Source organism: Gymnodraco acuticeps, unplaced genomic scaffold (assembly GCF_902827175.1).
Source record: "Gymnodraco acuticeps unplaced genomic scaffold, fGymAcu1.1, whole genome shotgun sequence".
NCBI classification, from domain to species: Eukaryota; Metazoa; Chordata; class Actinopteri; order Perciformes; family Bathydraconidae; genus Gymnodraco; species Gymnodraco acuticeps.
In genome coordinates, this window is record NW_022990583.1 from 4,470,124 (window position 1) to 4,492,247 (window position 22,124).

The 22,124-nt window shown below is 40.9% G+C and overlaps 2 protein-coding genes across 4 annotated transcripts in view; one reads left to right on the forward strand and one right to left on the reverse strand.

Annotated features, from left to right (window-relative positions):
- Positions 1 to 6,865, reverse strand: part of si:dkey-246i14.3 (ephrin-A4) — a 38,449-nt gene extending 31,584 nt beyond the window's left edge. The window contains exon 1 of one of the 2 annotated variants that reach the window (XM_034227966.1): positions 6,318 to 6,865. Coding sequence is in view for 1 of the 2 variants with exons in the window: in XM_034227965.1 (XP_034083856.1) it covers positions 6,318 to 6,430 (113 nt within the window). In the remaining variant the exon portion in view is untranslated. The remainder of the gene's footprint in view (positions 1 to 6,317) is intronic. The other variant, XM_034227965.1, reaches the window with a different exon arrangement.
- The window catches only part of efna3b (ephrin-A3b), an 83,834-nt gene continuing 68,191 nt past the window's right edge, over positions 6,482 to 22,124 (forward strand). Inside the window, exons 1-2 of one of the 2 annotated variants that reach the window (XM_034227963.1) lie at positions 6,483 to 6,606; positions 17,471 to 17,626. The gene's annotated coding sequence lies outside the window, so the exon portion shown is untranslated. Of the gene's footprint in view, positions 6,607 to 17,470; positions 17,627 to 22,124 lie in introns of both variants that reach the window. The other variant, XM_034227964.1, reaches the window with a different exon arrangement.

Here is a 22,124-nt window from a genome sequence, read left to right on the forward strand (position 1 = left end):
ATTCTTAATACGTTCATATAAATAAAATGTGAAACTGTGCATCAGGGTTGTTGGGTAAATTAAACATCCACATGTCTCTCTGTATTCTTAAATTAAGGAAAACTGCAGCATCTCTTGTACCAGTGAAAATGTATCTATGGAAAACACACACAGGCAGTAGAAAGAGATTCTGGAGCAACTGTCTTTAAGCACCTTTGAAGATTTGAGGACTGATGGCAAACATGTCTCAGTGTCCTCCTGGCAGCGAGCACCTTGTATGGTGTAATAATCCGGGTTCCTGCTACAGCCTTTTGCTCAGCCTGGGTCAATACTAATTCAATTTCTTTCTCAGGGAATTCCCAGGTTGCCTTTTGGCAGGATTTCTGAGCTGAGTGGAAGAGTATTGTGTGAGGTTATATGTACGTGTGTGTGTGTGTGTATGCCTGTCTGTGCGTGCATATGTCATTGTGATATTTGAAAAAATGCCCGAATTGGCTAAACAACCAGCAGATTGTGTTATTATGGTCAAGCTTAAGTTGATAATGTTTCCCACACTTTGAGGCCACATATTCTCACGCCATAATTTAATAGCTGTTTTGTATGTGGAAGAAATACACAGTTGGCCCGATACCTACAACAATGCCAGCTCATTGTGTGCCCTGAATGAATGAATGTGCTCCCGCTCTGTGCTCACCAGCAGCCCTTAACCCCCATAACCACTCTCTCCTTTTCTGCGGCACGGCAGCCATTTTGTGCCAAAACCAGGCTGTGCCGTGCCAACTGGGGCGGCAGACAACGCTGAACCTCATTTCATTCCACAGCTGTTCTATGCCACTTGGACACATACGTACAATACTACTTATTACAGCTTAATGCTACCTAATACTGATGTGTGTACACAGAGAAACAGGGCAGCGCGGTGGAGAGAAATTGGGAAAGAGATGGGTCCATATGCAGTCTGGAGATAATGCGAGGAGCCGGGCGATAATATCTTGGTGTTGAATTGGTATTGATTGACTAAATATCCTGACCAGGAGGAGAGAGCGAGCGTCCTTTCATGCTTGTTCACCATGTCTGCTCCAACGGCTCCAAGCTGCACTGTGACTATCTGATCCATTTTAATACAGACTTCCTCACTGCTAGGCCTCTGACTAAACCTCATTTTAAAACACAGTTTGCTTCAATCTCTCCGTGTACACATCTCTGCCTTTAATTGCGTTGCAAAGGTTATTTAACTTATTTTGAAACTTGTATTTTGGTTTTACTCCTCTGTATAATATAACACTAAAAAAGGGAAATAGAGGATTGCTGATTTGACGCATATATAGTTAGTAGCCACATATATCTGTAAGGATTCACTTCAGAAAAGGAGCTTATCGTAATGTTGCACTTTAGATCCAAGGACGCATTTGCACAATACTGTATCTGCATGCCCCACCTTTGGAAAATGAAGTATCCTAAGGCAGTAAGGCTCCTTTTTTCTTCGAACACTTTAGTCACACCTTAAATCAGCTAACGAGTGGAAACAAAACAATGACCTATTTAGACGAGAGGCCAGCACAGCAGTTGGTAAATGTTCCCAGAGCCGCACACCGCTGGCCGGAACTGAGGAGGTTTTACAGTCGTAGCCACTTTCACTGCGTGCTGTGAGCGGAAAAGAGAAATTCTCAGAAAACTTGTAAAAACGATGAATCATGTGGAGGATCACAAATGAATGAAAGGTTTTAATAGGGCTGGGCATCCTGGTGCATTTCTGGGTTTTGTTTCTCCAGAACTGAAATGATCACACTTCAAGGGAACAGAGAGTTCCCTTTTTTACACAAACCGGCAGGTTAGTTCCAAAATCAAAACACACACACCACACATTACTATTGTTCCGCTAAAAACAACTTCAACCGACAACATTGGCGCTAAGAATCACTGCCTCTCATTGTTTTCAGACAGAGAAGAAGAAGCGCAAGTACACAAAGTTTACTCATCCATAGTTTTCCTCCAGATAATACACTCAATTCCACAAACAAACAGACAAAGCACATTTACAGAGACAGATAAGGTACACAATCACAAACACATCTCTGATCTACAGACCGCAGCGCAGCAGTGAGCTAGACAATAGGCAGTGATACAGAAAAGGAGGATTGATACAGTTAGATGACAGATGAAGAAGGAAAGACAGAGACATGGAGAGCGAGAGAGAGGGGGGGAGATTGCTTTGTTAGCAGGACAGGGAATAAGGTAGTAATTACCTCACTGTGGGTTTGTTGATTATAGTTCAGCCAGGTTCTCCATGTTAATCATTTACCAGGGGAAGACAGAGATTAACAGAGAGACAGACACAGTGAGGAGAGATAGCAGGAAGTACGATAAATACATTCATTTGCATGCACACACACACAACACAGAAGGAATAGAGATAGACATAGACCCATTGACGGTGAAGAAATAATAAAACAAATATAAAGAAAGAAATCAGTCTAGAAGTGCAATCATCTCCTCTGACAAGACACAAGTACAAACACTGTATGCTTTCACTTTACTGTACATGGCAAGTGTGTGCGTGTGTCTGTGACTGTGTATGTGTGTGTGTGAGAAGGTATGCAGAGCAGAATGTGATTTACTTTGGTATTTAAAGTAGATCATTCATAAGTGCACACAAAGGGAAATTATGCATAAACAGAGCAGAGATTACACAGAAGACTTATGAGGGCTGCTTTCAATAAAGATACAGAAAACCAATACAAATATTCATCTCCTCACGTGTTGTTTAAACACGCTTCACTGGCTTGGAGCTCGCCCTGAGCTTTTGCCAGAAAGGGGAGAGAGACTCAGTTGAGGAGGTAAGAGAGATTTCAGAGGGCTCTGGCGTTACATTCTGTGTCCAGACTTGCAGAGTGAGTTCCAGTGAGAAATACATAAATATAGAGGTAAGAGAAATTGGTTTGAATAATTTTTCTGTTGTGTGGTATCCCCTTTTGTGAAACGCTCATCTCTAATTGTCACCTTGCTAATCCTAGGCTCTGCAAAGGAAAGACAAGAGGTGACTGGAAACAAGAGTTAGAGCTGTGATCCGAAAAGAACTGTTGCAACAAGTTCGCCTCCTGCCATGTCAGGTAAAAGGAGAAAGCAATAGTAGAGGTGTGTGCCAAGACCAAAGATAAGTCAAGAGGACGGGGAAATGGAGTAGCTGATTTAAGGCTCGAGTTTGGGTGACATTTGTTCTTATTACAGATGTATGAGCAGCTCATAAACGAGTGGCAAAAGTATCCTAAAAGCCATATCTCGTGTGGAAGAAAAGGCAATTCAATTCCTAAAGTTTTGGTGCTAGTAAACTGAGTGAATTTATGAGGATGAATGCAGCACACGAAGCAGCCAGTGTCAGCAAAGAGGCTGGTCAACTTATTTGGCCCAAGTTTTAAAGCACACCATGGAACAGAGGAGGGGGCTGAATATACCAATAAACTAGTCTGAGCCTGCTACTCATGGGAGAGCCGAGGTATACTGTCAGCACACACTCAAGCTAAGAGCACAGCAGTTATAATATGTTACTAACCTTTAACTGCTCCAGGAAGTAACAAAATAATTTCTCCTCTTATAAGGAACTATCGCTCTGAGAGAAACGCTGTTATAAAACAAGGAACGATCGTAAACGGCGGTTCATAAAATCATAAAAGGGCAGTCGAACCACTCGAGTCCCACAATGGAAAGAGGCAAGGGTGTCTTGATTCCACGATGTTCAGCGCTGACCCTCCCATCAGTCTATCACTTTCATTTCAGAGCTCCATTTTTCAATCTGCAGGGTGCTAAATGTGTGCCAGTTAAAGAGCTTCAGCGAGCCTTTGTTACAGCCATATTAGAAAGCGAAGAGCAGAGCAACACGGCCCTTCAGTCTCCACTTCACTGCCCCTGCTTCATTAAAACCATAAATCTAGATGTCAAATGAAAGGTGGTGGCCAGAGAACGTCTTCTGTCATCCGTAATGAAGAGGGGCTTGTTTTCTCACCAGCTACAGTGATGTTATATACGAGCCGAGCCTTAAATGTAATGTCTGTAACGGCAGCTTGCTTCCCCTATTCTGCTCATACGTTTACAAAATATAGAAGTATGCTATTTCATACTACATTATTGATTTTTGGGAACATAACTTTGACATATTACCTTGTAAAGTTTGCAAACGGTTAGTAAAGAGTGGCTTTTTTTTACAAACTAAGCACACATACCGTCCAACACTATCTTTCAAATTGTGTTTCTTTCTTTAGGACCACATTTTGCTCTGATTTGTTCTTTATTAAATGTATGAAGGAAATATCTGTTTTTGGTGTGCTACGACATACATTAACTTTTTCAGAGCAAAGACACAATCAACAAAAGTGATGAAACCCAATGAAACTGAATCAAAACCATGAGCGTAAGATAGTACATAAATACATGTATTTTAATTAATTAATATTGACAGAGAAATAATTGCAAATAATGGACAGCTAGTTGATTTTGTTATGCAAAAATTACAGCCGAAACAGTTTTCAGCCTCTCAAATATGGAGATTTTCAGATTTGTCTCCTTTATTAAAAAGGTGAATATCTTTGATCTTATCGTGTGATCTGAAGTGATCAGTGTACCATAAGCATGAGTTGATCCTGCAGTGTATCTTCATGCCAACAGAAGCATCGCTCTCCTGTCCCTGCGCTCCTTTTCACACGCTAGGCTACATTTACAGGCCTCAGGACATCCTGGCTAGCTGGCTGGCAGCTAATAGAAAATATGGTATGGGAAAATGACTGAAGCTCAACTAATCACGCCGCCAATATCCATCACTGGGCAGGAGGGAGCCGTGAGAGATAAAGAGGCGGGAGGACGAGGAGGGGGGAGTGCAGAGACAAAATGAAAAGGAGAGCGGGATGTAACAAGGGAGGTAATGAAGAGTGAGGAGAGGAAAGGGAAGAGAGGAGAGGAGAGGAGAAGGAGAGGAGAAGAGAAGGAGAGGAGAAGGAAAGGAGAGGAGAGGAGAGGAGAGGAGAGGAGAGGAGAAGGAAGGAAAGGAAAGGAAAGGAAAGGAAAGGAAAGGAAAGGAAAGGAAAGGAAAGGAACAGTAAACCCAGGGGATTTTGGACCGGGAGCAACATCACGGCTCTGCTGATAGCTTTGTGATTGGGTGGTGTTGCTGATGAGAGCGATTCTCTGCCACAGTGGGTTACCCGCCGCCGTGATGCTGATGGCATTGTGATTGTGTGGTGTTGTAGCCAACTGTGTGGCCCTGCCACAGACTGTGACCATTCATCCCTGAATCCCCGGGGAACAAGAAGGTGCTTCCTAATCCTCACAGTCTTCCTCCCCGGCACATTTTGGTTGGATCCCAATTACAGGACTGGGTTTTACCCGCCTGGACACACTAGATACAACCTCAGCTGACTCCAGCACAGGATGAGGCCTGTAGATCTGACAAAGGAGCATTTGGTGAAATGATCCGTCCCGAGAGTCATATCTCTGTAAATCTTTGCATCCACAAAATGTTAAATACAAGACAGGACCAGACACAACAAAGTGGTCTCTGTGGCCAGTGGCTATTAGCTAAAAAGGTCATTTATCTGAAAGAGTGATTGGGGAGTAAGGCCGCACGGAGAGTGAGAGTCTTTAAATAAGAAGGTGAGGGAGTGTGTTATTTTGGGCAGTAGTCCTACTGGCCCTGCAGGTCTCTCACCTCAACCCCTCAATTAGACAGACTGGAACACCTGGATCAGCAGGTGAGCCTCGCTCTGGCTTGCTAATGGCCCCAAATCAACTCTTTACTCATAAACACACACCTTCCCATTATCTAACTACATATCCGCTTATGCTCAGCAACACTTTAGACTTTAATACACACCTGTGTTCTCAGAATGCTATGACACTATTTAGAGCAAACACTTATGAAGAAACCCTTACATCTGGCATATCTATAAGTAGAATAATAACTGGCTGTTGATTGAAAGCAATGGGTCAAAGTGTAGTCATTATTATAAAGATAGCTGCAGGGCGAAGGTGAGATCAGGCCACTCAGGTTTCTTCTTTGACAAAAATACGAGTCTGATGGCTTTTGAGTTAGTGATGTGTTTAGGTTCTGGGACGTGATGCAGCATAGCAAAGATTCCTTAAAACAACAGAGGTCTGACTCATTTAGTAGGAATTATTGTGGTAGTTGCGCAAGAGTGTGTCAGAGAAAGTTTAGGCCAGTAATGATCAGTGCAAAGTTGAAATGAAACTTTACACCGACATAAACCATAATTTGGCCCACTTTCATTAAAAATAAATCACTTTACATATTTCTGGAGAGGAGCACCATTAAGCACACAGTGTTTTCTCACCTTGTGTTTGTTGAATTCCAATAAACGATGTGTCTCTTGGCCACAACAGCTGAGATTAAATTAAAGAGGAAAATCGTCACTTTCCAAGCAGGCAGATCCCCCGGTGTCCCCATTCTGGCCGCCTCGGGCCCCCCGGAAAGAGCTGCGCACCGGCGGCTGGGAGTGGCGTGCGAATCAGGTGAGACCCCGACAGAGGAGCTGGCTGAGCAGTTTCCCCCCCAGCAGATTCACCAACTCGTGAACAAACTTCTACGTCATGTGCTGCTGCAGTCTCGCATGATGCATGAAGGTAGGCTAACGTAATTAAAGTCCTTCTAAAAAATAGCAGGTTAAATCACAGGCTGCAGAGTGGGAGGTGAGGGTTTCAACAGGGAGCATTTCCTGAGAGTTTCTCCGTTGTCCGCATGACCGTAAAAGGAACTCTTGAGCTCAGTCTTGGAAATTAATTAAAGACAATAAACCTGGGTTTAAAGGTCAGGATTTCGGGTACAAAGTCCTGGCTCAGGATATCAATTGAAAATGCCAGCTGATTTGGCAGCAACAGGCTGAGAGCGACGAAGGGAGGGTCCGCTGAGCTGAGGGCGGGACCCGGGAAACTTTAGACCAATCACCAGGCAAGGGTGTGGTGATGTGTGATACTGTAGTGCGCCGTGCGAGGTTAAATCCTGGAGAGGTGCGCCGACTGGTGTGGGGAGACAGACTGTCACAGTTTGTCAGGGAAGCCTTGAACCCCCCCTATTTTCTCCCCCCTGACATGACTCATCTGGAGCTAGATGCTCAATTTATTTATTATTTAAACGTCTTTCATTATGCTCCAACACACACAGTCCTAGGGCAGCTGATGCAGGGTGTTTACCTATAGGTAGGCTACTCCAGTAGAGATGTGCCTTTCACAGAATTCAACTAGCAAACTTCCAACACATTTCCTTCCAGCTTTAGCCTAGTCACCGTAGCTATAGCTCATAGTAGGGCAACGTTACCTGGTAAAATGATGCGTTCAGGTACCCAACACATAACAATCAAATAGTTGGGCGCCACACCACCCCTCATTTGGTTTAGCTACACTTGGCTGCTTGAGGTGTGTGTATGTGCCCCTGTGTGTGCCTGTGTATGTGTTGATATTAATTCACTGGTTGTTGTCAGACGCCCCAAGGGAGGGTGTAGTAACAGTAATCACTACGCCTCCATGGGCAAAAGCCACTGGTGGTCCCCTCTAATTATCTGATTCTCTTAAGTGTGTGTGTGTGTGTGTGTGTGTGTGTGTGTGTGTGTGTGTGTGTGTGTGTGTGTGTGTGTGTGTGTGTGTGTGTGTGTGTGTGTGTGTGTGTGTGTGTGTGTGTGTGTGTGTGTGTGTGTGTGTGTGTGTGTGTGTGTGTGTGTGTGTGTGTGTGTGTGTGTGTGTGTGTGTGTGTGTGTGTGTGTGTGATTACTATTGTTCCAGCCCTATAACTCACCCAGTCAAAGATACATTGATAGCTTTGTGTTATTTGCTGCTGCAATTGCACATTTGGCTATTTCCTTTCTGCAGGTTCCCCCTCCTTCTCTTGCTTTCTCCATCTTTTATCATGTGTATGTGTGTGTCTGGCTCATAGTGTACAAGTGCGTGTGGCACTAGGACTCATTAGCTCACTTCCTGGAGGTCCTGATCATTAATTTCCCATGATGCCTCAGTGCTCCTGTGTGGCTAATTTGTCCCTAGTGATAGCGCTCAGTAAAGCGGACCACAGAGGAGAAACTCTCTCTGCTGGGGTCTCTCTCTCTCTCGTTTTGATTGATCTATTGGACTAGACAAAACACATTTTGTAAGAGTGCCAGAGGTTAATAATGCTTTGTGAAAATTCATTTAATTTTACGTCTTTCTATTTGGAAAACTTTCTGACTTTCAATTTGGAATTGACTTCAGAATCAGAACAGTTTAAGTATGCAGCCCTGCAGCTAACTCTTGTGTCTCAGACTATAAATTGACCAGTTTCCCCCCCCCTTGACTCAGATTACATTGGAGAGAAAAGTGGCCTCATTTACCTCATGGGAGCACCAATTGAAATCTACAGTATGAGGCACTAAATTAAGAGCCGCTTTGATTGCAAAGCTGTTGAATTTCGCACATACTAATAGCCGTTTTAACTAAACAGGCAGAAAAATAAATATCAGCACTTTAAACTTCTATTCGTCCTCAAACCTTTCCCTTCCTCCTCTCCTCCTAAAATATTTGTTTCACACCCTGCACATCCTGTGTCTGCTATTCATCATTTTGAGCACTCTTTCCAAAAAATCTTTCTTCAATCTCTATCCATCATTCGTCCTAATCTTCCCTCTCATTGATCTTCTCATTACTGGTCAACATGTTTTTCCCCACATCTCCTGGCACAGTTTATCTCTCCAAAAATGTTCTGTTATCCCACAGTGTGTGTCCTATACTCTCCCATTCATGTAAGATTCAGTGGAAGTGTATTATGTATGGAAGAAAACATGTTAAGGTGTCATGAGTTTACCATTCAGAGAAGCAAGAATAGCCTACCAAAAACTGTTATTTGGCGTGTAAAGTGTGTGTGTCGAAGATGACATACATCAATAAGCTAAATGAGGTTTTTTTTCAGGGCCTTTTAAAACCAACTCGGACTAGGCTAAAGAAGATTCATGAATATGACAATTTAAAGTCCAATACAAAAGCCTGCATTGATTTTCTGCAGTTCTCTGTAAATACATATCACTGTCATTGCTCCAGGCGTGAACTAGTTTGTCATTTTCAATAGTTATATTTCCTGGGCTCCTTCTTAAATCGGATCTGAGGTAAGAGGCTTAAGAAGTGGTCAGCTTTTTTCAAAAATACAAAACAGATAAAAGTATCTTAGTGAGGTGTTGGGATCAGAGAAGCCTCCAGAAGGGCTTCAATCACTTGAAGATTCTTCCAAATAATAATTCCTGATGTCATGACGATAGAGAAAACGGTTTCACATATCTTTCCAAAAATTCCCCATTCATGTTCAACTCTAAGGGCCATAACATATGATTCATATCATTGTTTTACTTCACTGACTCATTCAATTAAGTGCCTTTTAAGGAAATGTGTATTAAGTGGCTCATTTATTCAAGTTTGTCACCCATTTATGTGAATGATTTTCCATAAAAGTATTATTAATAAATGTCAAAGGAATTTTCAGAAATCTCTCTTCATGTTTCTTCCTTCTCCTGCTGTTCCTTCTCTCTCCTTCTCTTCACACTTCACATTTCTCCCTCTCTCTTGTACAGTAGTGTCAGTAGCCCCTTAATCCTGTTATCTCCACATATACAGGCCAACACCAAGCCACTCAGCAGAGCTGTAATCAACTACCTTATACAAACACACTTGCTTTTCCTGAAACACAGCATGAACACACTCCTCTCCCTATTTCACTCTGTCTCTCTTTCTTTCACACACAGAGCGGCACTGGCCCCATTCTCCGTCTCCTCTGTAATCCCGCTATTTTTGGTCGCCTACTATTTTTGATCGGCCATATGCTTGAATGTTTCATACACATCGTGGCCTGTCTATCACTCATGTTTCAAGAACTACGGCTTGCCATAAGATATCTTGGTTCGCCTGTCACTATTCTCCGTCCTCACTTGTACTTCGACTTCTTCTCTTCCCATCCATGATTTTATTTGTGTTGTCCCAGCGACCTAACTTCATTCTTGTCTCCACTGTTGATTTATTTTTATCTGGCTTAATGATCAGCCATGGTTTGATTATGTTTTTTTTAACCTCACTTCCCACACACACTCCCTTTACAAAAGAAGCCTTTTCATAACTTTTTATTTTCTTTTTATGTCATTGTGTGCTCCCCTACCCCCTGCTTTTTCTCTGCAAAGCCTACTACATTTATTTGCAACAGTGCCAATTTTATGGGGTCATCACTTTGTGTGTATTTTTATTCTCACCTTCTCCTTTTTGTGAAAGTACATTGTGTGCATCTCTTTTCTTGTGTGTACCTCGCTCTTTTCCTCCCCTTCTCTCGCTGCGTTTCAGTTCCGTAATTACAGCTCTGGACTCAAGCAGTGATGGTAAATGCTTTTCTATTCCGCTCTCTCCATCACTCCCCCTCAATCTCCATCTTTCTCCTTTTCTCACCAAGCAAATTACATCTTGGTTACTATAGAGACATGTTTATTGAATGCTTTTCGCCAGAATTGCTTACTTCCCACAAAGAGCCTCTACCTATTTTCCTCTCTTTCCTCCTCAGCACCACTTTTTTTTCTCTGTTGACTTTTTCACATCACCCACACTGTGAATTGATAGTCATCTGTGTTTTTTCCTTTATTTAATTTCACTCTTTTGTTGTCTGAGGAGCCACTTTAACTTCTTTGGTGACTAATAGTTGCAATCTTTAAAGAAAAGATGAGTTTGGTATGTCGGACAGATTTTCAATGCAGTAGTCAGGGTTTTTGTCGGCACCGTGAGCGTCATGTAAGCAGATAAGGAAGGAAAGGTCTCTTATATGTGCGATCCATGTTTATTGACTATGTAAGTGCCCCTTACTGAATACAACACTGAGATGAGCAATACGATTGTGTCTGTTCTTTCCCCTCATCATCACAGACAAAGTGTCCAATCTACCTTTCTGTCTTTCTCCATTGGCTTTTCTTTCCTTTTCTGTTTGTTCATCTATTAAAAAGCCAGTTTTCCTTATGTTCCCTCTCGCCTGCCTCTCTCTAGTTGGATGGATGTGGAATTAAAACTTTAATACTTATATGGTGCTAGGGCTGAACGATTAATCGATTTAAAATCAAAATCGCAATTTCAAATGATGCAATTATCAAATCGCAAAGCCTGCGATTTGTTTTTAGTTTAAAAAAAATAAATCTTTTTTAGTTTTGTTCTTCTTGTGTATCAGACATCCACACCAATCAGAAGTGCTGTGCTCCACATGTACCAGTCATTGTTAACCAATCAGAAGTGACCCATGATAGTAGGTGATAGACAGATTGAGCCAAGTATTTTTGAAATACTTTTCCAAATGGCTTCCAATGGAGCTTTCCTAGATGGTTTGGTGAAACAAACCATCTGAGTCAGGTTAGTAATGCTCCATCACATGTTTTACATCTATTACAGGGTGAATCTGAAACTGAAGCTTGACTTTAAAGCAACCCAACGGAAGTTTCATGTAAGTTTAGTTCTTTCACTCGTAGTTCGGGCTGCGGGGGTGCTAGAGACGGGAGCACGTTGATACGACCTTCCTTGCCGGAGATATGGCCGCATTTTACAATAAACTTCCGTTGGGTCGCTTAAAAACAAATATCGCAAATCGAATCACAATCGCAATATCTGTCAGAAAAATCTCAATTCGATTATTTCCCCAAATCGTGCAGCCCTATATGGTACTGACTGAAACAAAGGCTTTGCATCCTTTGCATAATTTCTGTCGTTATCTTATTGTTTGATCAGATAAGCTACTTATTGTGAACAATGTAACTTCTGCTAAAGAATGTTTTATGGCCACAAGTGACACTTAAGAGATGATCAATAATAAAAGGAACAGTACAAGTAGAGAATGGGTCTAAAGTTGGCAATATGGCTCAGTGATGTTAGGTCACAGTGATATTTATCTAAAGTTGTCTAGAATTGGCTTAAATTATACTGCAGGAATTCATAGCCGTGCAGAGGATGGTGGAAGACTGCTTTTGATAGATTCACTAAATATACAGGATGGGTTTATGTATTTCTATTAAAAACAGAGGCTGTATAACAGACATTTAACCTGTCATATAAAGCACATGTGTTACTATAGCCTTAACAATGACACTGAGTCAGCATAAACAATACCAGGTTATTGAGTTCAGCCATTGTTATGTTAAAATTATTTACGTCTGTGCTTCTCCCAATGTGACATGTAAAAATGTATTTTATAAAAATGTACAATGACTCAATTTAGCGAAAATGTATATGATAAGGACAGTAAGATGAATGTTTTTTGCAGGGTGCTTGTTTTGCCTTTTAAGTAACTGCAACCAAAGAAGAACAATGTATATTCCTCAATGTAAGGTAATGAAACAAGTAAAAAGATATCTGAACTAGTATCACATAATTCCCCAGTCTGTGGTTCTCTCATCCTCACTCTGTTTCCAAAGTGTTCCTCCTTCTCTCCTGCCCCCCCCCCCCCCCCCCCCCCCATTGCAGCATGTGTGGATGATTAGTAGAGTCAGATGGAAACAGGAAGAGGACACGCGTCCCTCTCTGCATATTCATCTGTCCTTTTGTTCCCTCTATTCACTCAGCCCCTCTCTGCGGTCTCTCTCTGCTCTCTGTCCACTTTCTCTCTGTCCTCTCTGCGTGCCAGCAGTCATCCTCTCCCTCTCTGTCCGCTACTGAACTGCATCTCCCTCCACTCCTCCTCTCCATCCCAGATGGACGAGTGAACCTCTGTAGTAAAATTAACTTTGAGATAAACGAGGCTGTGGCAGTTTTGCGCATGCAGTTTGACACTCTGCCAAAAATGCAGTGAAGGTTATGTCTTGATCTATATACTGCCAAGACACTTCACTTTTGTGACTTACAACTTCTTAAATGATGCTCGGGTGTCTATAAAGAAACAATTCTTCTAGGTGCCAAGAAAGAGATTTCCATTTAAATACAGACAGAGAGGAGGCAGCGGGGCAAGGTAGAAGATGAAGTGACTGTCCCATTACAGCACATCGAGGTTTGAACCTTTAAAGAGGACACCGAGCCATGTACTTAGACAGACATCTCATCTTTAGATATAGAAAAGTCAAGATGTGACAGTGCCAACTTTCAATGTAAAGTAATAGTACTGCATATCTACCTATGATATCTACATTAAAGTGGATTAAAGCAGGGAAAACAGCTGTTGTTTTTGTCTTTTTTAACCTCTCTATATGTTGATTAATGTATTGCTGTTGCAGTGCGTGTAGCTTTCTTCATATACGAGTGGTTTTTCCAGTGTGTGCCTTTGCTGTAGTCTCTCGACTGTCGGTGGATGTTTTTGTGGGTAGCGATCTGATGGGGATTTGGCATACATGCTTATGTGGTAGGAACTAAAAGCAAGTTAATTGTTCCCTGAGGAAACATTCAAAAAGGCCGGACCACTTTAGAATTATGGGCTGAAGATGAAAATGCAGATTTCTTTTTTTCCTCTTGTCAATGACTTTTTCCCCATCAACGATTTTTCCTGTGAGTTATTACTGCGGAATCAGACACTAGAGCTGTGTGTGTGTGTGTGTGTGTGTGTGTGTGTGTGTGTGTGTGTGTGTGTGTGTGTGTGTGTGTGTGTGTGTGTGTGTGTGTGTGTGTGTGTGTGTGTGTGTGTGTGTGTGTGTGTGTGTGTGTGTGTGTGTGTGTGTGTGTGTGTGTGTGTGTGTGTGTGTGTGTGTGTGTGTGTGTGTGTGTGTGTGTGTGTGTGTGTGTGTGTGTGTGTGTGTGTGTGTGTGTGTGTGTGTGTGTGTGTGAGAAAATACCTTGTTTGTGTGTTGGATCTGTGTATTTATAAAAGGGCCTTTTTTTTGCCAGTCTTACATCACAATATTTGACAGATTTACGATAAATGTCTTCAAACATTTAATTAAATGAGGTCTGCGTGCATGTTTTCCAATAATCCTACTTCATGCTATGTAATTAACTCTGCATATACTTTAACTTAATTGCTCTAGGAAGAGATATGCTGTTAAAGAACAAACAATATGCTCTGCCTATAGCTAAGACTACATAATTACGCCAATCAGATAGATTTACCTTCAACGCAGACACAGAAAACTAAATGAACAAGTTTCTGTTAACAGGGTTTGTAACTCCTTCGTGTCAATACTGCGGCTGCTCGTTTGTGAATTATTAATTGCCAGTTATTGTGTTATTGCTCCAGGATATTGTCTCTCAGACTGTATCTGTGGCGTTGTTCCCCTCCTCACAAGACGGGTGAAAGTGATATCTTCTAATGATTGCCCTCTCATTCTCCCCTCGCCCCCACCCTTCCTCGCTGTCTTTCAGTAAATGAGGGAAAGTGATATGGTTCTCTAATGACCAGTGTGAATAATCACAATCTAAATAAAGGCCCTGTTTGGTGGTAGAAATCTCCCAGTCTGTCTCTCTCTGACTTTCTCATCCTCCACTGTCCCATTAGCTGAGGAACATACTTCTCCAGCCTTGTCTCTCTTTGTTAATTTCACACCTCTAACTCTACTTATTTGTTATTATCACTACCAGTCTCTGCCGAGTGCTGTCCCTCTTTCATCAATGAGTATTTAGGTTTTGTTGTTTTTTGTCCCATGCTTTCCTCCACCTCAAAACAGATGGTCCATCTTTTATGTGCTTGTCAGTTTTCACATCCCTAGTCCATTACAGCTGTTAGGTGTGCGCGTGTATTTTTCTCTCCACAGATCAGAGAGGAGCTCAAATTGACATCCATTTGGGTTGCGCGTTTAGCTTTTATATCCTCAGCCGGGAGTGAACGGTGAGAGCAACCGGAAGACATGAAAGAGTAGGAGAGTGCTGGGGAGATAAAAGAAAAGCACTAGAAAAACCTCGCTGTCTGTCCGCACGTTTATTTTGTGCTTACTAAAGTTCTTATTCTCGCACGTTCTCTCTCTCTCTCTCTCTCTCTCTCTGCGTTCGGGTGAGGAGGAGCTGAGTTATTAAAACGCCAACCTTTCCAACAAGAGGCAATAAATCAAACTAAATATCCAGGGGAGAGAGAGAACAGAGAGACAGGAGAGAGAGAGACAGAGAGAACATGGAAATGAAAAATAGGGAATGGATAAGTCTAGAAGGGGGATTTGATGAACAGAAGGCTTGGGAAAGTGGGAGAGGAGACGCAATGAGAGAGCGGTATTATAAATTGATGTGGGGGATGAGAGCAGGAGAAAGTATTGAGGAAAATAATGAGGGACTCATCCGGCTGTTCTGATGCCTGCCCCCCCTCATCCACTCTGATTACAGACAGACAGGCCGGCCAATCAGGGTTAACTCACTATCACAGTCAGTCAGTGAGCCACTGATTTTTCTAGGCAACTGTAAATGTATCCGTATAGTTTGTGACGAATGTGACTCTTAACAAAATGCAGTTATGGAGACAAAAGTAGGTAGGAGGATGGATGGATGTCAGACCTAAGTGTGATGATGATGATGAAGGGATTATCAGAGAGGAGCTGTATGTGAATCCTCAGCAAAACCCTCATCCCATCTGGACCAGGAAATGATAGCCAAAGAGAAATTAAAGTAGGCCTACATTAAACTCTGCACATCTACTCCAACTAAAAATCAAGAATCATGGCCAGTGAACACTGACTCACAATACAGATGCTGTGTCCTGAATCCATTCACTAAAATTGAATATACTAAATAATTTTCGTAACAGTAGGCCTATAGGGATTTTCGGTTTACCAGAATTGACCCTAGTTTGCCATTTTATAAAAACAGGAAGTTATTCAATGTTCAACTAACCTGCCACTTAAGAATCAATCTGCCATTTTAACTTCTCTAAAAGAACGTTTTTTAAAAATAAATGTTATAAGATCCTTTTGAAGCTCTCTCTGTAATTTTCTTCAAAGTTGTGCAGCGTGATTAGCTCCTTTGTGCATCCACCTCAAACTAAAAAATCAGGCACTTTTCAGCGTGCACATAACAATTTCATGTACATGTAATTTTGTCACTCTTTCATGTGAAAAAGCTCAATACATGCTTATTATTGGTGTATATTATGGATTTAGGACTAGGCTATTTTGTCAGATTTGACGACAACAAAAGTAATACATCGAACCAGACTTCCAGCTTCACTTCAGCCTGAATAAAGACATAAAAACCAACCACTTGACCAATAAGAAAATTCAATTAAAATAATTTAAAAAGAAGATTCATTGTTGTCTGGTTCCTCTATTTTCTTTTGTAGATTTAGCTGAAATTGGAATCGATAGGACAGTTTTTTTATAGTTTTTTGACATTTCATTGAATAAACATTGAATCAAAAAAGTAAATTCTAGATTCGTGCATAGTACAAATACATTTTTACAGCCGGGCTGTAATAATAATAATAAACTTTATTTGTATACCACTTTCCAAAAACGGCAGTTCCAAAGAGCTTCACAGTTATGGATAAAAGTGTATAATAGTACAAAGTATGATTCTTAACAATAAAAGCAACATAACAGACAAACGGCATTAAAATAGTAATTATACTAAAATGAAATTTTAAAAAAACCTTATAAGACTACTATTATAGATGGTGTTTTAAAACTTTTAAATGTATGTATAGAGAGAGTATACAAACCAGTTGTTTTTACATGCTGTGTCATTACGCTTACTGTATGTAAGTATGACATATGTATAATGTTGAAAACTGTGCATACCATGATCCTGGCAATGAGGACACTTTAAATGGCAGTCAGAGGAGGTACAGAGGGACGCAGGACAGAAGAGGCGGTCTGAGCGTGACTTTGGTTTTCAGGTTATTTGGTTAAATGGTTTAAACCTTTTTAAGTGGCTGTTTTTTTTATCCCTTCTTCGTCGTATGTTCCCTCTCTTTTCCCCATTTGTCGACTCATTTTGGAAGAGAGACATCAATCATAACTCAGAAATGAAGCGCATACACACTCATTATTCCACATGCTGTATATTATACAGTGGTCGTAGATGGACTCTGTGCTTGCGTGTGTTTTTTTCATCAAGAGTTTCATGAGACTTAGGGATTCAGGGGACGTGAAAGAGAGATGGAGCATTAAAGAGTCCTCTGTTCTGCATCTCTTCCCCCACTGGACCATGAGACGGGCTGTATTTCACTACATGCGTTTTTAAAATACAAAGCAATTATTATTTGCCAATGACTGTAATTTTTAACAAGCTTCCTCTAAGGACTATAATTGATATTTTCAACGTGTTTGACTTTATATTGTATATGTTTAGTATGTTATAGAACTCCGCAATGTTCCATATGTGTCCCTTTTAATAATTTACAAAATATTCATATACTTTCCTACAATTTGAGGCAAATATACCATTTTAAAGCTTTACACAAGGAATTTGACTTAGTGACTGAGGAAGTGGCTTATTGAAACACTATTAATGTCCATCTTTACATTAAACACGTTGAAATCCTGAGCAATTTATATTATGGAGAACGTTTACCCCTTGTATGAGTAAGAGCAGGTTTCTTAACTTCTGTTTGTTTGTTTAGACTTCAGGGTCTGAAGCAAGAGATGACCCTTAGAAACGCACTTGAAAGACAGTGGCATCATCCTAATGCTGTGAGCATGAAAAACAACGGGGAGTGCATGAAAACAAGACAATGAATAATGGAAAAGCAAATAAAGAGCATAAGCCAGAGACTGCGGTAAGGCTATTGTTTGCTATTCTATCAATTTTGAGGTTGTATTTTAAAATACAGAAATCCAGTTTTTTGAGTCAGTATTTTTCCTTCGGAGACATAGTCTAGCATTTATTTACATTTTACTGTGTAGTTTATCTCTTGGGTTTTCACACTAGCATGTACATTTTGGCCTCTTCATGCTCAACGATCGCAAAGAGATGTGGGTGGGACACACACACACATACACAGAGTACCATGTCATACACAGGAGGTAGCTGGCACTATATGCTGCTCCTAATTTAATCACGTATTACATTTCCTGGAGGATTAGTTTAGCCTGAGAGACCTGTAATTGCATGGGCTGTAACACAGTTGGTTTTTGTGCATCTGTGTAGTGTATTCATTGGTATGGAGAAGCTACGTATCAATAATTCATTTGTTTGTTGCTCAATCAGATACTCAGGAATCCATCCATCCCTTTTTCTCCCCTGCAGGGATTACAGGAGTTGTGGTGATGGGATATGCTGGTTTCACAGGAAATTAGCATGCTGCTGTTGTTGTGGCCAGCAGGTGTGTGCCACGATGGTTGCTGATGGGAGGCAGGATAACTCATGGTACTGGTTTTAATGGGTGCTGTTTGCAGGCTATCAACAGCCAGCTGAGTCCCAGCTGGCTGTTGATAGCTGAAGGGATTTCAACCTTTATGACCTGGGAGGGCGTGCGTTAATAATAAAATAAAAAAACCTGTGAAGGGCATCGCAAACTGCCAAGGAGGTTTTCAACAATAATGCCAGCTTTGTTAGTTGATGAAAGTATTGATCTATTTGCCCGCTGATTTGGACCTCTCCAAACTTCATTGGAAGTCAGCCTGGCATAATTTATGTTTATCCACTTTTTTATTTTGTTTATGTTATGAATGATAGTGTAGTTGGTGCGTTACATGCTATAGGTGCTCTGGGGTCACGTGGACATAACGGATAGGTAGACAGTAGCTTGTTAGGAGGCTGCAACTGTGAGCACGCTGTGACCTTTGACCTTCGTCTGGAGCTGCAAACAACAGCAAGAAGCTCACACCAAGTTCAGGCTGGGTCAAAGGTCAGTGAGCAAGAAGTAAATAGTAAATCCGATTACACTGCTTAACAACATTTTACAATTTTTACATTTGGTCATGATATATTGACTATTATTAGTCCAACACTGCTATTGGTTAAACAAATAGAGTAACAGCACAATCACTTAAAACAAATCTTTGTCTTTGACAAATGCTACACATACTGTACCCATTTTAGGAGACAGCTTGTGTCCAATGAAAATATTTGCCTATTTATAAATTAATTATTTTCTTCATGAGAGAAGGAATGATTGAATAAGTCATGTCACTTTTTTTGATGAATAAGAAACAGAGTATTTGATTTGTGAGTCTTCAAACGGGGGCTCTAGAATCTGCTTTTGTCCACGAAACTACTTATCATTTTGACCCAACGTAGGCAAGGCAAGTCAAGTTTATTTATACAGCACTTTTCAACACAAGGCAATTCAAAGTGCTTTACAAAAAATGAAAGACATTAAAGGTGGGGTAGGTAACTTTGAGAAACCGGCTCGAGATACATTTTTTGTTATATTCCATGGAATGCTCTTAACATCCCGATAGCAATGAATATCTGAAGTGCTTTGACAAAAAATCCATACAAAAATGTCATCTGTGGAAGCCTGTAAAAAGCACGACCAATCCGTTTAGCCGATTGCCGCCCTGTCTGTCAGCCTTCCATCTCGTGCACGCACAAATGTATCTCGTGCCCTCATTGGGCGTGCCGTCATTGGGCGTGCATTGCAGCAGTACTTCAATGACTCGCCAGCAACAGGCGGCCACTTTCACCAGTCTGCTGATGTCATGTGCGCGTTCATGTGTGTTGGAGGAGGTGCTCTGGAAGGAAATCTGAAGGAAGGGGCGGATTCTTCTCGGCTGTGTACTTTCAAATTTTAGTGCACTCGAACCGGTTTCTGAAACTTACCTACCCCACCTTTAAGAAAATGGCATTTAAAATCAGTCATTAAAAAGAAAAGCTAATAAAATAAACATTAACAGAAAAAGTACATGGATAAAAGTTACAGTGCAGTCTAAGATATGAATAGTTCAATTAAAAGCAGCGACAAAAAGAAAAGTCTTCAGCCTGGATTTAAAATTAGTCAGAGTTGCAGCGGACCTGCAGGTTTCTGGGAGTTTGTTCCAGATATTTGGAGCATAATAACTGAACGCTGCTTCTCCATGTTTAGTTCTGACTCTGGGGACAGAAAGCTGACCAGTCCCTGAAGACCTGAGAGATCTGGATGGTTCATAATTTAGCAGGAGGTCAGAAATGTATTTTGGGCCTAAACCATTCAAAACTTTATAAACCAGCAGCAGCATTTTGAAATATATTCTTTGACACACAGGAAGCCAGTGTAAAGACTTCAGAATAGGAGTGATGTGATCCACTTTCTTAGTGTTAGTGAGGACTCGAGCAGCGGCGTTCTGAATTAGCTGCAGCTTTCTAATAGATTTTTTAGTGAGACCTGCAAAGACACCATTGCAGTAGTCGAGTCTACTGAAGATAAAAGCATGGACAAGCTTTTCCAAATCCTGCTGTGACATTAGTCTTTTAATCCTAGATATGTTCTTTAGGTGATAGTAGGCTGATTTAGTCACTGTTTTAATGTGACTGTTGAAACTCAGGTCAGAGTCCATGACTAACCCTAGATTTCTGGCTTTATCTGTTGTTTTGAACATTGCAGACTGAAGCTCAGCGCTAACTTTTAAACGTTCTGCCTTGGCTCCAAAAACCATTACCTCAGTTTTATCTTTGTTTAATTGGAGAAAGTTCTGACACATCCAGTAATTGATTTGTTCAATGCACTTACTCAGTGTTTGAATTGAAGCATAGTCTCCTGGTGAAATTGTTACGTAAATGTGTGTGTCATCTGCATAGCTATGGTAACTTATTTTGTTGTTCTTCATTATCTGAGCCAGTGGTAGCATGTAGATGTTAAAGAGAAGAGGCCCCAAGATGGAGCCTTGAGGTACCCCACATGTCATATTTGTCAACTCAGATGTGTATTTACCTATAGAAACAAAGTTGTTTCTGTCCTTTAAGTAGGATTCAAACCAATTTAGAACTGTTTCCGAAAGTCCCACCCAGTTTTCCAGTCGGTCTAGTAATATGTTGTGGTCAACAGTGTCAAACGCAGCACTGAGATCTAATAATACTAACACTGAAGTTTTGCCACTGTCTGTGTTTAAGTGGATGTCATTGAAGACCTTTACAAGAGCAGTCTCAGTGCTGTGGTTTGGACGAAAGCCTGACTGGAACACATCGAAACAGTTATTTAAATGCAAGAAATTACTCAACTGTTGAAAAACAACTTTTTCAATGATTTTACCTAGAAATGGGAGGTTTGATATGGGCCTGTAATTGTTCATTACTGAAGAATCTAGATTATTCTTTTTTAAGAACGGTTTAATGACTGCAGTTTTCAGGGCCTGTGGAAAAATACCTGAGTGAAGAGATTTGTTTACTATATGAAGTAGATCTGAGGCCATGCAAGGCAAAACATCTTTGAAAAATCCTGTTGGAATAATATCAAGGCAGCAGGAGGAGGATTTCAGAAGTTGAATAATGTCCTCTAGGTTTTTATCATTAATCTGATGGCATTGTGTCATGGTGTTTGAATTGATGTTAAGTGGACACAGAGACAACACATTTGCTGTTCCTGATGCAGAGGCACTGACTGCTTGTCTGATTTTCTGAATTTTGTCAGTGGAGAAGGAGGTAAAATCATTGCAGGGCGGTGGATAGAAGGAGGTAAAATCATTGTAGGGCGGTGGATAGAAATTCAGAGGCTACTGACACTGGGGGGTTAGTTAGTCTGTAGACGGTAACAAACAAGGCACGTGCGTTTTTTTGTTTTGGTAATGATGTCAGAGAAGAACGATTGTTGTGCATTTTTCAATTCCAAATTATAAAGGCCAAGTCTCTCTTTATAGATTTCAAAGTGAACCTGGAGATTTGTTTTTCGCCACCTGCGTTCAGCTTTTCGACATTCTCTTTTTTCTGTTTTCACGCTCATGGCCTTTCTCCATGGAGATATTTTCTTGCCAGACACTTCCTTTACCTTTGGAGCAATGGCATCTATAACATTTTTAATTTTTTAATTAAAATGATCTACTAGCTCATTTACTGAGATGTTAGCAGGGGCAAGTGTGGAAGAAAAATTCTGAGTAAACATTTCCCTAGTATTTTCTTATACTAGGGAAAACTTATCAAAATTATATTATCTTTGGGTACAAACAAAACTGTCTTGAAGAAATAAACGGTGCTGATGGGCCTTGTTAGGGAGCTGACCATAAACTGTGATGCCCTCAGTTTGAGTCGGTCCTGGGATTATTGTTGCATTTTTGTCACTATTACACTGAACAAAAATATAAATGCAACACTTTTGTTTTTGCTCCCATTTTTCATGAGATGAACTCAAAGATCTAAAACAT